Source organism: Macaca thibetana, chromosome 10, assembly GCF_024542745.1.
Source record: "Macaca thibetana thibetana isolate TM-01 chromosome 10, ASM2454274v1, whole genome shotgun sequence".
Taxonomy (NCBI): Eukaryota; Metazoa; Chordata; class Mammalia; order Primates; family Cercopithecidae; genus Macaca; species Macaca thibetana.
Genome location: NC_065587.1, coordinates 18496592 through 18513372, shown reverse-complemented (window position 1 = coordinate 18513372; position 16781 = coordinate 18496592). Strand labels below are relative to the sequence as shown.

Here is a 16781-nt window from a genome sequence, read left to right as displayed (position 1 = left end):
TCCCGTCATTGCGTGTGTGGGGCTGACTGTCTCATCTCAGCTTGAGAAGGGCAGGCAGGGGTGTGGACACCTTGCCGAGCAAATGCCCGTCGGAGTCAGTGGTTCAACTTTCCTGCATCACAGCTGCTGCTGGGGGCTGGGGAGGGGGGCATAGGCGGTCCTAGGGAGTAGTTTTTACATGAGCCTGTGTCACAGTGTTTGATGTTCAGCAGATGGACCAAGCTGACTGTCCTAGGCGAGTCCCTTCTTCCCCTTCCTTCCCTGCTCTTGTCAAGTTTTTTGGTTTTTTTTTTTTTTTTTTGCTGGTTTTCATCTTTTTCTGCGACTTCTCACAGTCTGTGGCCTGGGTTTCCTTGTGGACCTTGGTTCTGAGAGGCTGACCTCTCCTCTCCCTATTTAGACCTCTGTATGCCTCAGCTGGTCACTGTGACCCCTTCACCTCTGACCCCAGAGGCAGGGCATTCAAATGGTGACCTCTTGAGACTCTTCTGTCTGTCTGCCGGGTGCATGTGGGTCCCCCAGACTCGCTCTGTTCTGTGTGCCTCTGTCTGGGCTCTTGACAGACCAGATTTGCCTGTGGGGTGAATTGGGGCCTCATGTCATGGAAAAGAAAGTGATATTAAATCCAGTAACAGGTTAAAAAAAAATCCACTACCAGGTAAAAAAAATCCACTACCAGGTAAAAAAAGTTGGTTCTTAACATCATTAATCATCTCAAAACTGCAAATAAAAATTACAATCAGACACCACATACTGTAATTAGAATATAACCAAAAAAGAAACTACCATTTCATCTAGAAATTCCAATAGTGAGTATATGCTTAATGAAAATGAAATCAGTATATTGAAGAAACTACCATTCTATCTAGAAATGTCAATAGTGAGTACACGCTTCATGAACATGAAATCAGTATACTGAAGCAATAGTTGCCTTCCCAGGTTTAGGGAAGCACTACTCCCAATAGCCAAGGTATGAAATCAACCTAACCTGTCCATCAACTGACAGAGCAATGAAGGAACTTCGGCACACAGACACAATGAAAGATGCCTCATCTTTAAAAATTCATGGCTTGATGTCATTTACAGCAACCTGGGATGATCCTGGAAGTCATAAACTGAGTCAGCTAGGCAGAGAAAGACAAACACTGTATCATCGGAACCATGTGGAAGCTAAAACAAAGTATCTAATGGAAGGTGAAGGTACAATAGTGGTTAGCAGAGGCAGCAGGGAGGAGAGGGAAGGGATAGTCATTGGTAATGGGTGCAGAGCTGCGGTTCCAAGGAAGGGATGAATTCTGTTGAGGCAGAATTCTCCACAGCAGGGTGACTGGTGGTACCAATATGGCAGCCTCTTTTTCAGTAGAGCTAGAAAGAAGGACAATGAAGGTTCACAACACATAGAAATAAAAACTAGATATGGGAACAGATGTGAGGAACACCCTGATTTCATCATTCCTCAGTGTATACAAATAGGAAAAAATCCCACTGCGCCCCCTAATTTTGGACATGTATTACAAAACAAATTTTTTTTTTTTTTTGAGATGGAGTCTCGCTCTGTCACCCGGGCTGGAGTGCAGTGGCGTGATCTCCACTCACTGCAAGCTCCGCCTCCCGGGTTCACGCCATTCTCCTGCCTCAGTCTCCAGAGTAGCTGGGACTACAGGCGCCCGCCACCTCGCCCGGCTAGTTTTTGTATTTTTAGTAGAGACAGGGTTTCACCGTGTTAGCCAGGATGGTCTCGATCTCCTGACCTCGTGATCCGCCCGTCTCGGCCTCCCAAAGTGCTGGGATTACGTGAGCCACCGCGCCCGGCCTGCACAAAACAAATTGTAAAACTATAAATAAGCAATATTTTAGAAAGAAAAAAGAAGAGAAAAAGAAAAAAGAGCAACACACCACAACAGAACAAACCCAAATCATGTAAATGGAAGGGAACACAAACGAAAATGGAAAGTAATGAAAGAGCTCTTCCTGCTGAGCCCTCCGTGAGGTACGGTGGCAGGGGAATGGCCAAGGGGCACGAAGCTGAATGATATGTCAAGCTGGCTGCCCCAGACACGTCTCCCTGTGACCCCAGATTCCTCTCCTGGGAATGCTAATCTGAGGTCTCCTGAGAAGAAGGCTTTCTTCCCACCACTGTTGGGATATGGCCCAAGCCTTCAGCGCAGCACCAGGTGTGGACAGGGATCAAGAGCACAAATTGGCTCCCCTGACTTGAGTCTCCAGAAGCCTCAGGCGCCTTCCCAGGGGCCTCAAACTTGTAGGGTTCACATGAAGCTCCCTGCCTCGGTCTTCCCAGCCCACATCAACCCTCACCTGCTGACATCTCCTCTTAAGGGAGCCTCCCCGCCACTCATCTCGTGGAACTCGGCTCTGGAGATTACAGCAGCCCACAGTGGCCCCAAGGCTGTCTCTGTGGGACTGTTAAATGCCACTTACCCCTGAGCTGAGATAGCAGGAGAGCAGAAGCTTGGACAGGGCCTTCCCAGCAACGGATGATCTGGTCCCCACAGCTCATCTAGAGGGGGACGCCCTTGCCAGTGTGGGTACTGGGGCTGCTCTGTCCAGCTCCCCTGCCCACATTGCTTGCACATGGAGCCTGGAGTCCCCAGCTGAGCACACAAGCAGATGCAGGGTACTCTTCCCAGCCTGTGCAGTGGGCACCAGGGCTCTGGGCAGTACTGTCCAGTCTGACTCTGTCACTCAGCCCAGGTGAGGCAGGGGCAGAGGGAAACCCCCAGATTCTTCGGATCCTGCCTGCTTGGCCTTTGGAGCAAGGTAGGGTTGGGACCTGGGGGCCTCAGCCTCCAAGCGCTGACCACAGACCAACACCTCCCTACCCTAAGAGCGTCTTCTCTCTTCTCTTAGCACCAGAGTCACTCCTTCCCGAATGGCATCGGTGGGGGCCCCTTCTTGGTGCAGAGCTTGCTCAGGCCCATCTCCCGCAGCCTCTCTCAGGGTTGCCAGATGTAGTCCCCATCCTGGCCCTTGAGAGGGCCCACTGGGCAGTTGGGGGCAGACTGGAGTCCAAGGAACGAAATTAGAGGAAATGCTCAGTGGTCCTGGCTACAGAAAATACTAAAAGTCTCCATAACTCTGGAGAAAAGGGACATTTCAATGAAGAGGTTATGGTCAGCCTGAGCAAAGAATTATACCTATAAATGGTGGTGGGCCCCTATGATGTCCCCGACACTGGTAGCTTCTGCCCTGACACAATCTCTACTCCTCCACCTACCAATACCTGACTGTCTCTCTGCTGAAATACGGAGGACACATTCACCCTGGCCAAGTCATGTTTGGAACCGTCTTCCTCCTTCCTTGTCCATGTCTATTCCCTAATTCACCATTAAACAACAATCAATCCCCGCAAGTCTTACTGTAATCTATAAAACCTATATTAGTGATCATATCAGTCTTTCGACTTGAAGGATAATATGTTTTGTAGAAATTTTTTTCAGAATGCTCTGGACAATTAATTTTCTCTAGGCCATATCACACTGCCTCCTCCATGAGAACTGGTGGCTTCACCTGTCAACCACATACCCAATGCCTTACATTATTGACCTTTGTATTTGCTGCCCTTATTCTCTGCAATCAGTCGGTTATGACAAACAACTTTCAAATACCTTTCTCCTGGCTCCAAAATTTACCATTGCTTTGCTTAAGGTCTCACCTCCCATGTAGAATGGAAAACATTCTTTCATCTAAGGCCCCCTCCTCCTCCTGGCCTTGGAGCCTCCTAATGTCCAGGATCGGCACCTCTGTCATCACACCGTCAGCTGCAGAGATATTCTATCTGCTGTCAGAACTGGGCACAGTTAATTTGTTTACAAACATGGAAAATAACAAAAGCCTGGAATCATGCTCTATATACTGAATTGGAGTAATAACATGTGGAAGCAGAAACATATTTAATATTGACCACTTGCGTTGTCTTAATTATTATTTATTTGTTCCTGCATCAAGGTGGTAGAAAGGGGGTCATGGTGTCTGCCTTCAGAGACCCTCCACTCTAAATGAAGAAAAGTTCAATGAAGCAAACACGTGACATATAGTAAAATAAGAATTGCTACTGTGAATAAGAGTCACATATTGCCACAAAGCATACCTATGAGAATATGAAATAGGGAATATTTCTCATAAAAAGTTTTGATTTCGGAGGAAGAAACAGAATTAAACTAAAGTCAAGAGATATTTGGGCCTTGGAAATAGAGGAGAGACATGGGGTTGGCTTCTGTCCATTTGCTGAGCAACTTGTTTTCCTTTTCACAGTGGATATGACCTTGGATGCCAACACAACCAACAACTTCCTCCTCATTTCCGACGACCTCAGGAGCGTCCGAAGTGGGTGCATCAGACAGAATCGGCAAGACCTTGCTGAGAGATTTGACTTGTCCATTTGTGTCCTGGGTTCCCCTTGCTTTACCTGTGACTGCCACTACTGGGAGGTGGACGTGGGAACAAGCACAGAATGGGACCTGGGAGTCTGCAGAGAATCTGTTCACCGCAAAGGAAGGATCCAGCTGACCACAGAGCGTGGATTCTGGACTGTGAGTTTGAGGGCTGGAGGCCGCCTCTCTGCCAGAACGGTGCCGCTGACTTTCCTCTTCGTAGACCGCAAGTTACAGCGAGTGGGGATTTTTCTGGATATGGGCATGCAGAACGTTTCCTTTTTTGATGCTGAAGGTGGTTCCCATGTCTATATATTCAGGAGAGTCTCTCCTGAGGAGCCACTGCGCCCGTTTCTGGCTCCTTCAATTCCACCCAATGGTGATCAGGGTGTCCTGAGTAGCTGTCCTGTGATGAACTCAGGCACTACTGATACTCCGGTCCATCCTGGGGAGGCCAGATAGGCCCCCACTGCAAAGAAAACAGGGTCAGAAAATTACTTGGGTGGGTAGACTTAGGAACTTTCTACTTGGTAAAAGCATTATACAAAGTCATAGGAGAAAAATATGGGACATTTCTATAATCTGTATTTAATCTAATTTGGTTAGATTATTGAATTCTAAGTATTATTGCCATAAATATTGATACTAAAGTATCAATATTTACCCATTAATTTTAGCAAATGTAACACAGTAATGTAAGATGGGAATACTAGGTGGAATTATAAGGTAGGGTGAGAGAATGGAATGATATGGGAACTTTGTGTATTACATGCTCGATTTTTATGTCAATCTAAAACTCTCTTGGTTAAAGAAACATAAAATTATAGCTCCACTGTTTCAGGGAGATCTCTTCACAATAATGTTCAACAATTGAGTAATGTCTAGACATTAGCTGGAAAGATTGTCTTACTATTAAATGTGAACCAAAATTGACTTTTAAATGTATATTTAATTCTGTGATTTCAGCAATACTTCTTGACTAGGCAAATAAAAATTTTGGCACATTTGAACATATGGCTTAACCTCCTCTGTAGCTTCTTCTAACATATGGGACACTGAATATAACCCACAATTGTTATTCTTAAATCAACTTAATAAATTCCCATGGTACCTTCATGTAGGTGCACCCGGTGGTTTGCCCAGAGTCCAGGTTGCGTCATGTGCCTCTTGGTGTAGACGCTGTATCTTCTTACAATCTCTGTCAGAGAAGATCTTGGTTAATCTTTCTGCAACGCAGAGAGCCACTGATATGTTACTGACAGAAAGACCAGAGGGAGAATTGCGATCATTGGTTCTGAGTTCTAACTTCTGATCCCATTGTTTACTGGCTTCCAAACAGGGTCATGTGAATCAAAGTTGGGTCTCAGGAAGATCATGGAGTTCAGTGAGCACTTTATACGTGGATTAGAAAGACTGCGTGGGCGATGCCTTCACATAGATGAGGCGATACAGAAAGGCAGAGGGCTGGTGTAGTGGGGGCCTGAACCCCAGTCCCACTAGAGACACGTGGACCTGGGAAGGTCATGCAATCCCTCGGTCCTCAGATCTCTGCACTGTCATGTTGAAACGTTCATAGGGCCTACTTATTAATATCACAGTATGGGGCTAGAAAAATCACTACATGTAGGAGAATATTAAGAAAGAGAATCAGAACTTCAGTAGTGATATGTAAGGGTTTACTAAATGCCGGAAGGAATAAGCTGGACACTTAGTAGTGGCTGAACATGGAGAGGCTGTTTGGGTGGCTCCAGGCCAGTGGAGGATGGGTCCCTGTTCATCTTTTACGTGGGTGTGATGCCTTACAACTTCTGGAGGACATCTGCTATTATCTCCGGGAATCCCCACATCAGCCCGGCAGGGTGGGCAGAGGAGGGGCCGCCGCTCAGATTTTCCAGTGGGGGGCACTGAGTATCACTTAGAGATGGTGAGTGATTTGCAGAATCCGATTCCAATGAGTGAAGGATCTGGGGGGGAAATGAATTTGGTTCCCCAGAGACAGAGATTCCTGAACAACTGAGACCTCTGTATCATGCCCTGGACCACTGATCAGAGGGACCCCTTCACTCTCTTTCTCCAATCCTTTTATTCCAAGGTATGTGGAAAGACAGAGTTTGCGCTTGGGAAGAGTTGCCTGAGATGAAGACAGGTCCCTAATTATAAAGCATTGTTTTCCTCTGCCTTTCAAATCTTCCACCCCAAATATCACACAGTTGTTTTTAAAGGATGTCATCTGTGGGACCTTTGGAAGCACAAATGCGTGGCCTTCCTCCCCCACTCCCTTCACCCTGTCAGCTGTCTCTCAGTAACTGTTTCCTCCGGTGACCACAGTGAGGGGCCAGTGTCTGCCTGTCTCCAAGACTGCTCAGGCCTTATGCAAAACATCTATCACAAGCTGCTTCTGCAAGTAACTTCTCTCCTACTTATCAAACCTCAATAAGTATCTGATGCGAATTAACTGAAAAAGTGGCCATCTGGGCTGGTGCTTTGGTGGTTTAATGAATTTAGTCTGCCTCTCCCACTTTCTCCTTGACTGCTGATCTGAGCCACCTGGAACAAGATGTGGCTAAGAATGGGCAGCACGTGCACCAGCATGGAGTGTGCCCCTTATCAGCTCATTCTTTCCTCATCAAAGATCACTTTCTATTTTACAAACTCCACATTCATTCCTTGACCTTGCTGTGGCAGGGGACAGTCCTATCTCCTCTCAGAAAGACCCCTCTGGCAGGGTGCAGTGGCTCACGCCTGTAATCCCAGCACTTTGGGAGGCCGAGGTGGGCGGATCACGAGGTCAGGAGCTCGAGACCATCCTGGTTAACATGGTGAAACCCTGTCTGTACTAAAAATACAAAAAATTAGCTGGGCGTGGTGGCGGGCGCCTGTAGTCCCAGCACTTTGGGAGGCCGAGGTGGGCGAATCACGAGGTCAGGAGATCGAGACCATCCTGGTTAATATGGTGAAACCGTGTCTGTACTAAAAATACAAAAAATCAACCAGGCGTGGTGGCGGATGCCTGTAGTCCCAGCTACTGGGGAGGCTGAGGCAGGAGAATGGCGTGAACCTGGGGAGTGGAGCTTGCAGTGAGCCGAGATCGCACCACTGCACTCCAGCCTGGGAGACAGAGCAAGACTCTGTCTCAAAAAAAAAAAAAAGGCCCCTCCAGAGCCACAGCCTGGAAACTCTGCCCCAGGACTCTCATTCAGGTTCACTCTGATCCCCCTTTCCCTCTGCCTCCAGATGTCCCTTCCATTAACCCAGTGGCTCTGCCTCTTCTCCCAATCCTTCCCTAGTGAAAATCCCATTTATTCTCTCTAGTGAGCCCTATGAAAGTCCTCTCATAAAATACCACTGTTCATCCTACTGTTTTTTTAAGTCCAACTCTAGATCACTAACATTTGTTTTCAGATTTTGGGTTCTACATTCAGAGGAATGTTTCTGTCCTTCCCCTTTGCCAGTCAAGTCTATTATTGCAGGAGTGGAATCAAGATTCTCCTAAAATGATGAACCACTATGGCTGTGTTTGCTCTGTGTACTCTCTGGAAGTGTGTGCCCAGGACTGCCAGTCTTTATTTTATTATTTGGTAGAAATAAAAGTAAGTCACACGGTCCTGATATTTACATTTTGAGTTAAAAAATTTTTTTAAATTGTTTTCATCAAAACTCACTTTAGATATTAATATGTTCATCTTGGTATTTTCTTCTAAATGCTGTAAACCTGTGTTTCCCATTATTTATTTCTCTTAGTGATCTGTATCCTTCTGTGAACCCCTGCTTGCTCTCAGAGGGATCCTACATACAGAAATGGAGATTTACATTCCAGTTTGGAGAGATCTCATTTTCCGTTCTCAGAGCCTCCTATGTGCCTTAGAGACCACCGTGTCCCTGCTTTAACCCTATGTAATAGAAACAAATAAGATCTTTATTCTCAGAAAGGTCAATAGTCTTCAGAGGAACCCCATATTCTTACACAACTCTGTCATCCAGGTCTCAGGCAAAGCCCTCATAACTTGGCAGAATTTAAGGTGTCACAACTTTACAGGCTTCTGTTTGTTATCACAAAGATGTGCCCACTTTTAGTAGAGATTTTAGCAGCAGTGGCCTAGTTATTAACAAAAAATAGAAAGTACTAGAAGAAAGCACATAAAGAACACACTGTGTAAAATTTGACCTAAAAATGACCAATCTTACAGGGACACACAGAGCAGAACAACACACACGGGGCCTATCAGATGAGGGAGGGTGGGAGGAGGGAGGATCAGGAAGAATAACTAATGGGTACTAGGCTTAATACCCAGGTGACAAAATAATCTGTACAACAAACTCCCGTGACACAAGTTGGCCTATGTAACAAACCTGCACATGTACCCCTGAACTTAACAGTTAAAAAAAAACTGGTGGGACAAAATGAGACACCAATTCACACATCAGAATGGCCATTATTAAAAAGTCAAAAAATAGCAGATACTGGCAAAGTTGCAGAGAAAAGGGAGCACTTACACACTGTTAGAGACAGTGTAAATTGGTTCAGCCATTGTGGAAAGGAGTATGGTGATTCCTCAAAGAGCTAAAAACAGAAATATCATTCAATCCAGCAATCCCATTACTGGGTATATACCCAAAGAAATGTAAATCATTCTACCCCAAAGACATCCACACATATGTTCACAGCAGTACTATTCACAATAGCAAAGACCCACATGCCCACCAATGACATATTGGATAAAGAAAATGTGGTACATATACACCATGGAATACTATGCAGCCATAAAAGAGAATGAGATCATGTCCTTTGCAGGAACATGGATGGAACTGGAGGCCATCATACTTAGTAAACTAATAAAGGTACAGAAAACCAAATACTGCATGTTCTCACTTATAAGCAGGAGCTAAGTGATGAGGACACGTGGACACAAAGAGAGGAACAACAGACTTGGGTCTACTTGAGAGTGGAGGGTGGGTGGGAGGAGAGGATCAGAAAAACAGATCCATTGTATACTAGGCCTAGTACCTGGATGATGAAATAATCTGAACCCAAACTCCTGTGACACAAGTTGACCTATATAACAAACCTGCACATGTACCCCTGGACTTAAAATAAAAGTTAAAAAATAAATGACCCATCTCATTCACTAACCTCACCACAGTCTTATGGATTCAATTAGCCTGTTCAATTCTTTGTTGTGTTTACTCCATCAACTTCCCATGTAACTGTACTTCACAAGGCATATAACAGAACCACTGAACAGAGGAGGCAAATCAGGTCTTTTATCCTCCCCTTCAATTGTCTTACAAAACTCATGGCTGAGTTTAGAGCATAAGTCATAACTTTAGTCATAAGTCTTATGACTTCCCAAATGAATGCTTTAACTGCAGCTACAGCACATATCATTTGTTGAGTAGCACTTCTCATGTGCTTTTAAGCAACTCTTTATTGAGAGACAAGATTCAATATTAGGGAAATATTGGTATTACATCATTAATTTCATGTTACAGAGACAATAGATTATTGAAAATGTATGAATAATGAAGTCCAGTCTCACCTTCATTGAGTGTGCAGACCCCTTAAGCTTGCACCCACCTGTGTGTTGGACACACATTCACAAAGACATCACAGACCTACACACAGACACCTTCTACCTTGGTGCACACAAATCCACACCACCTAAAGTGAATACGCCTGTTTCCAGGGATTGCACGTAGGTGACAAGAGTTTGTCACCTGCAAAACCAGTTTTAGTCCACCTCAAATTCTCATTCTTTCCAGGTGTCTTGGATCACAGAGATTCTCTAGACGAAAGTCAGCAATTAACTTCCACATTTCTTATACATACACTTTTTTTTTTTTTTTTTTACACCCAGTGAATGATTTCAGAATACACACCATTAATTGTGTTCTTTGGAGTCACCTGCAATTAGAAGAAAGAAAACACTCTGAGGATGAGATCATACTGTGGGCTGTTCGCACAGGTCTTTTGTCCTCTTAGGGGCTCTCGGTAACCAAGATGGGAAAGAATGTTTAAGTCTAAAGTCCCAAAATCTAGAGTAGAGTTCATATGTAGAAAGCACAACAGCTTCTGTTGAAAAATATCTTTGTCAAGACAATTTTGGGGTGGCAGTTACAAAATTCTTTTTTTTTTTTTTTTTTTTTTTTTTTGAGACGGAGTCTGGCTCTGTCGTCCAGGCTGCAGTGCAGTGACTGGATCTCAGCTCACTGCAAGCTCCACCTCCCGGGTTCATGCCATTCTCCTGCTTCAGCCTCCCCAGTAGCTGGGACTACAGGCGCCCACCACCTCGCCCGGCTAGTTTTTTGTATTTTTTAGTAGAGACGGGGTTTCACTGTGTTAGCCAGGATGGTCTCGATCTCCTGACCTTGTGATCTGCCCATCTCGGCCTCCCAAAGTGCTGGGATTACAGGCTTGAGCCACCGCGCCCGGCCACAAAATTCTTAAAGTGGAAAACTTGTTGCAGAGAAAGTGTCCCCTGGCCGGGCACGGTGGCTCACGCCTGTAATCCCAGCACTTTGGGAGGCCGAGGCGGGTGGATCACGAGGTCAGGAGTTTGAGACCAGCCTGACCAACATGGTGAAACCCTGTCTCTACTAAAAATACAAAAATTAACTGGGCATGGTGGTGCACACCTGTAATCCCAGCTACTCAGGAGGCTGAGGCAGGAGAACTACTTGAACCCAGGAGGCGGAGGTTGCAGTGAGCCAAAATTACGCCATTGCACTCCAGCCTGGCCAATAGAGCGAGACTCCGTCTCAAAAAAAAAAAGGAAAGTGTCCCCTAACATGCCGTGTGTGACCCGGCCCTGCCAGTTCAGGATTTCCTCTTGAATCAGGTGTCAGTGGGTGAGGTGCACCCCCTCCATCCCCAAGGAAACATTATCTAACACCTACAACGCACCTGATTATTTTTCCCTGATATCAATTGAAAAATGAAATAACCAAGAAAATAACACATATTTTAGGCAAAGACAGGCTACTTTACCTTGGTAATAGAGAAGGAGTCCTCACTTGCCCAGTCTTTGGAATCCGCCTTCTGTTGATCTTCTGGGGAACCTGAAAGGATGCAGCATGACTGTCAGTTCATTGGTGGTGACATGAACCAAGGGCTAGAACTTATGGATGTGGTTGGTTAACCAGCATGAATTGAGTTTCTCCTGGGCCATCCTCTTCCATGGACCAGGGAAGACAGAGAGATGGGCAGAAAGGAAATGAGAAATAGAACCTTCGTCTTTCCAGGTAATAGCAAATGAAAGCAACACGAAATAATCAAACTACAAATGAGCAAATACTAAAATACATGCTAGCATTCAACCACAGAGTCCTGTCACTCCCTCAGCCCATTTTAAAGTCCAGCAGAACTGCCACTGACTCCTTGCCATTGACCACCTCCCTTTCAGCCTCCACAGACCCCCATCCACTGCTGTAACATTTAACATCTTGGGTATAGGGTTCAGCCCCTGTTTATGTGTAAACTTTTATTGAGGAACTAAATTCAATATCAGGTACCAGGGTTAAATTATATGTATTCAATTCTTTGTTATAAATCAATTATTAAAAACTAGAAAATACTGAAATACATGTTAAAATGTCCACTGTAAATCGTACATTTTCCTTCTAGTCTTCCCTTCCTATCCCTTGTGTTTGCAATCATTGCGTGAGGGGGCCTAGTTTCAGCCAGGTCTAGATCACCTAGCAAGGTGAGGTCTAATTTCAGCCCAAGCTACCCACAGTGAGGGAAGGCAGGGTGAGGAGATGACCCGATATGAGCACCGAGGCTCTTTAACCCAGCCGTACAAGACAGTTGCCACAAGGGTGACACCTGAGGCTAATTGTGAAGCGGCATCTTGTGTTCTGTGATTCTTGCGCCTTAGCCCCCTGAGTAGCTGGAATTACAGGTGTGCACCACCACACCCAGCTAATTTTGCATTTTTAGTAGAGACAGGATTTCTTCATGTTGGTCAGGCTGGTCTCAAACCCCTGACCTCAGATGATCCGCCTGCCTCGGCCTCCCAAAGTGCCGGGATTACAGGCACGAGCCACCGCACCCAGCCACCTTATTTATTCTTAACAAATGTTAAGTGCCTCTAACTTTCTATTGTTTCTGAGTCATGGAAGCAACAACCTCCTTGAAAAGAACTGAGAATGATAAGTCAGGAGAACTAAGTCACACAATCCATCAAAAACAATATTAACAGTTTTTCAAAGCTACACTCTATATGCAAACGTCTACAATTATCATATTATTTTTAAAGGTATCTTTACGTATATGTATATGACCTATGGGTTTCCTGGTGTGAGTAAATCTGTATGTTCTTGGTTAGTAGTGTTTACCGATTCATTTCACTTCTCTATCTTTGTTGAAATATGAACTACTCTTTGGATGAGAAAAAATGATTATACTTGATTATATTTACTTTTGGAAAGGTAAGTAGGTTGGGTGATTGACTGTAATTGTTATCTCTATGATCTTGGATAAAACCCAACCATAAAAATAAAAGTGTGTTTTGTTTCACACACTAACACATAGACAACACACATTCTTTCTTCTTTTCAAAAAGTGAATATGTGAATATAAATGACATATTCCAAATTTACTAAACTGAATACACATTTCATGAAAAAGGAGGAAGGACATATTAAAAACAGGCCAGGGCCCAGTGTGGTGGCTCACGCCTGTAATACCACCACTTTGGGAGGCTGAGGCAGGTGGATTACCTGAGGTCAGGAGTTCAAGACCAGCCCGGCCAACATGGTGAAACCTCGTCTCTACAAAAATACAAAAATTAGCCGGGCATGATGGCGAGCGCCTGAAATCCCAGCTATTCGCAGGAGGCTGAGGCAAGAGAATTGTTTGACCCCGGGAGGCGGAGGTTGTAGTGAGCCGAGATCACACCATTGCACTCTAGCCTGCGCGACAGGGCGAGACTCCACCTCTAAAACAAACAAACAAACAAACAAACAAACAACAACAAAAGACAAAGATAGATACGCTTTGTTGTGTTAAAAGCCTCAAAGACATCTGCATCATTCTAGCTTTGCTTCTAGTTTTTAAAATTAATGATTTTAATAGGTTCTTAATTAGGTAAAAACTGCATTAAAACATACTTTGCCATATTTTTCCCAGAAGGACACCTAATTGGGCGGTTTGAGGGGCGCCAGATATAACAGGAAATAAGACATGTCTTTTAAATAAAGGAAAAGTTCAAAGGCATCCTGCTTGATACTAGACTCAAATATATAAATTGAGGAATAAAATATAACCAGAAAACACATGTATAACTGCGTATGAAAAATGCAGAGGAGAATTTTTTAATGAAATGTATTTTTAAATATTAACTAGTATATTGGAGAGGACAGCATTCACCAGGCCAATGTCAACATACCTTTAATGCAGGAACTCAGGTTCCCCATAAGAAAGACCAGAATCTGTGAAAATGACAGCAAGCATGTTCAACCTGCTATGAGCTTTGAAAAACTCAGCACCGACAGTGGCAGTTAGGACCGAGGGCAAGACATACCCAATCACATAACCATGGCGACGGGAGCATCATCAACGTCTCAGGGTAAAGTCACAATGCATATTGTGAGGTCCACTTTCTGCTTCACCAACAAGAGTGCTTTCACACGCACAGGAGTGTCATTAAAGATTAGGTGTTTTACTTAAAAAAAAAAAACAAAACAAAAAAAACCCAAGCTCATTAATTATTATTCTGTGCTTATTAAAATAAGTTTTAGGAGGAGAAATTGTGTACCCCAAAATATACTCAATGGCAAGAATTTCAAACTGAGCAGGGGCAAAACCAATATGTTAGTAACAACCAGAAGTTCCATTCTCAATTTGAAATTCCATTGCCAGATATTTCTACCATTCCTGAGTCATCTAGTATTTCTAGAACCAATAAGCAAACTGTTCAGAATTAAAGACAGCATAAATGGATATTCAGTTATAAAAGTCATATTTCTGTAAAAAGTGACATTTTTTAAAGTCACATTTTTGGAAAGTTGTAGTTCCCTAAAAAGTCATATTTCTACCATTCCTGAGTGATCTACTGTTTCTAGAACCAATAAACTGTTCAGAATTAGATAAAAGATAGTGTTAGTTGATATTGTTATAAAAATCGTATTTCTCTACAATATAATTATCAAACTTAATTTTTCCACTTATCTCTATATATTACTATGCAATTATTTATCTCCCAAGCTTTGTGAATTCACAGAGGAATTTGTCTACCGTTGTATATGTAAATGGCTGGCCATTCACTGAGTATTTAAAGCAAAAAAATTACTATATTTTCACCAGTGCATCTTCTCGGGGGGTGAACACTTTGGGTGAATACATATAATTTTTAAATTTGAGACAGGGTCTCTGTCACTCAGGCTGGAGTGCAGTGGTGTGATCACAGCTCACTGCAGCCTTGACCTTCCAGGCTCAGGTGATCCTCCCATCCCAGCCTACTGTGTAGCTGGGACTACAGGTTCTTACCACCACGCTCAGCTAATATTTCATAGAGACAGGGTTTTTCCATGGTGCCCAGGCTGGTCTTCAACTCTTGAACTCAAGCAGTCCACCCACCTTGACCTCCCAAAGTGCTGGGATTAGAGGCGTGAGTCACCACGCCCTGCCTAACACATATAATTAAAGTGTTTCTGAATGCAGAATTTTAGATAACTTTCAAAATGTATAACTACATGTGTATTCCAGCTGATAAATCAACACCCAATCACAAATCCTTTTATGATACGCTCAAGAGAACAAGCTGTTGAAAGGAACATGACCTGCCCTAACATAAATAGAACAAATGAAAATTTTAAGGTTAAGATGAGAGAGTTGCTATGTTTCAAAGAGAATAGGTACCCTTCATGATATAAATATTATAGTACAAATGTCTATCATTGTTAAGTACAAATTTCTAGAACAAATAAATAGGTCACGAATGACGTATACCATCTGCATTAATATAGATGATGCTATATTTTGTCCAGCAATTATAAAACAGAGGGTATAATGGGGGTAGGTGCTGAAAGGATAGGTCATTCTGTGTTGTTATAAACAGAAAATTTCAGTGGCTTCCAGATTGAACAAATATATGTATATACACAAATTATATATATATATATACACACACACACACACATTGATACTATACTTATATGTGTATTTGTATACTCAGAAATGCAGCAAAACTAAAAAAAAAAAAAGCAACAAACAGATTCACATTTCTGAATGCCCAATTGGAGGAGAAAATTTAAAAAGAAGTAGGAAATACAGTGAGAAAATGTACTCATCCTATTAGAGGAACTGATATCTTAAGTTTAGAGAGGCAGGCTAAAATACTTAAATGTTTAGGATATGAAATTTAATTGTACAAGTATTTTTTTCCTTGAATTTCCCAGACCAAAAACACATCATTTGATTAGGGTGCATTTTTACAGTACTTAACAATCAAGATTTTGAAATAAAACATTGATGATGAAGAATTTTGATAAATCCTGACATTGTCCTAGTTGAAAGAGGTTAATATGTTTTTATATGTGCTAAGAATTGTCTAATTTAAGAACACAATGATGTTATGACTCTGTTGATAAATTTCAAACAATAATTTTTGAAATTATATATAAAAGAATGTTTTTATTTGGCTTTTATTCCAGTTGATTTCAACAATGCTGAGTGAAATACATATATCAGAACAAAATCATGAGGATGTCACAAATGTTAACTATCTAATAGGTATTGTAGGTTAGACGTTTTGGTTTTTTAGTTTGAGACGGAGTCTCGCTCTGTCACCCAGGCTGGAGTGCAGTGGCGCGATCTCAGCTCACTGCAATCTCTGTCTCCCGGATTCACGCCATTCTCCTGCCTCAGCCTCCCGAGTAGCTGGGACTACAGGCACCTGCCACTACGCCCGGCTAATTTTTTGTATTTTTAGTAGAGACGGAGTTTCACCGTGTCAGCCAGGATGGTCTCAATCTCCTGACTTCGTGATCTGCCTGCCCCGGCCTCCCAAAGTGCTGGGATTATAGACGTGAGCCACCACGCCCAGCCCATTTAGCTAATATTTTAATGGTAGGATTACATATTATAGCTTTTCATTTTTCTCCATTATGAGAATTTCTTTATTTTTGGAGGAAACGATTTTTATCTAATTTTTTATCTACTTATAATAATCCTAGAATTTTTATAAACACTCTTGTTGCATAACAAAACAGTTGCTATCTCATGCCGTTTTATTCAAAGTCATGTGTTTCTGTTCACTTGCTGGTTAGAATTGTTTAATCATTGACGAATATTTGTGGCACACTCACTCTGTACCATGTACTCCTTTGTCAGGTGCTGGGTATACACTGATGAATGAAACAGACTCTAGCTTCATGGAACTTGCGTCTAGT

At 43.1% G+C, this 16781-nt stretch overlaps 1 protein-coding gene and 1 long non-coding RNA gene across 2 annotated transcripts; one reads left to right on the top strand and one right to left on the bottom strand.

The window, feature by feature from the left end:
* The first annotated feature begins 1946 nt into the window (after positions 1-1946).
* LOC126964040 (ret finger protein-like 2) lies at positions 1947-4853 on the top strand. Its single transcript, XM_050806902.1, has 2 exons — positions 1947-1990; positions 4166-4853. The coding sequence occupies exons 1-2, from the start codon at positions 1947-1949 to the stop codon at positions 4851-4853; spliced, it is 732 nt and encodes a 243-aa protein (XP_050662859.1).
* Positions 4854-8185: 3332 nt separating this feature from the next.
* LOC126929480 (uncharacterized) lies at positions 8186-13920 on the bottom strand. The gene is made up of 4 exons (XR_007717187.1): positions 13778-13920; positions 11377-11447; positions 10269-10293; positions 8186-8281 (listed from the first exon to the last, which is right to left on the bottom strand). It is a non-coding gene; the product is annotated as an uncharacterized LOC126929480 (long non-coding RNA).
* Positions 13921-16781: the final 2861 nt, after the last annotated feature.

Bases quoted from the DNA above. Each gene is read 5' to 3' on its own strand.
- LOC126964040 (XM_050806902.1), top strand. From the start codon at position 1,947: ATGGAAAGTAATGAAAGAGCTCTTCCTGCTGAGCCCTCCGTGAG. The intron at 1,991-4,165 runs GTACGGTGGCAG...TTTCGGAGGAAG, and splicing joins CCTGCTGAGCCCTCCGTGAG to AAACAGAATTAAACTAAAGT.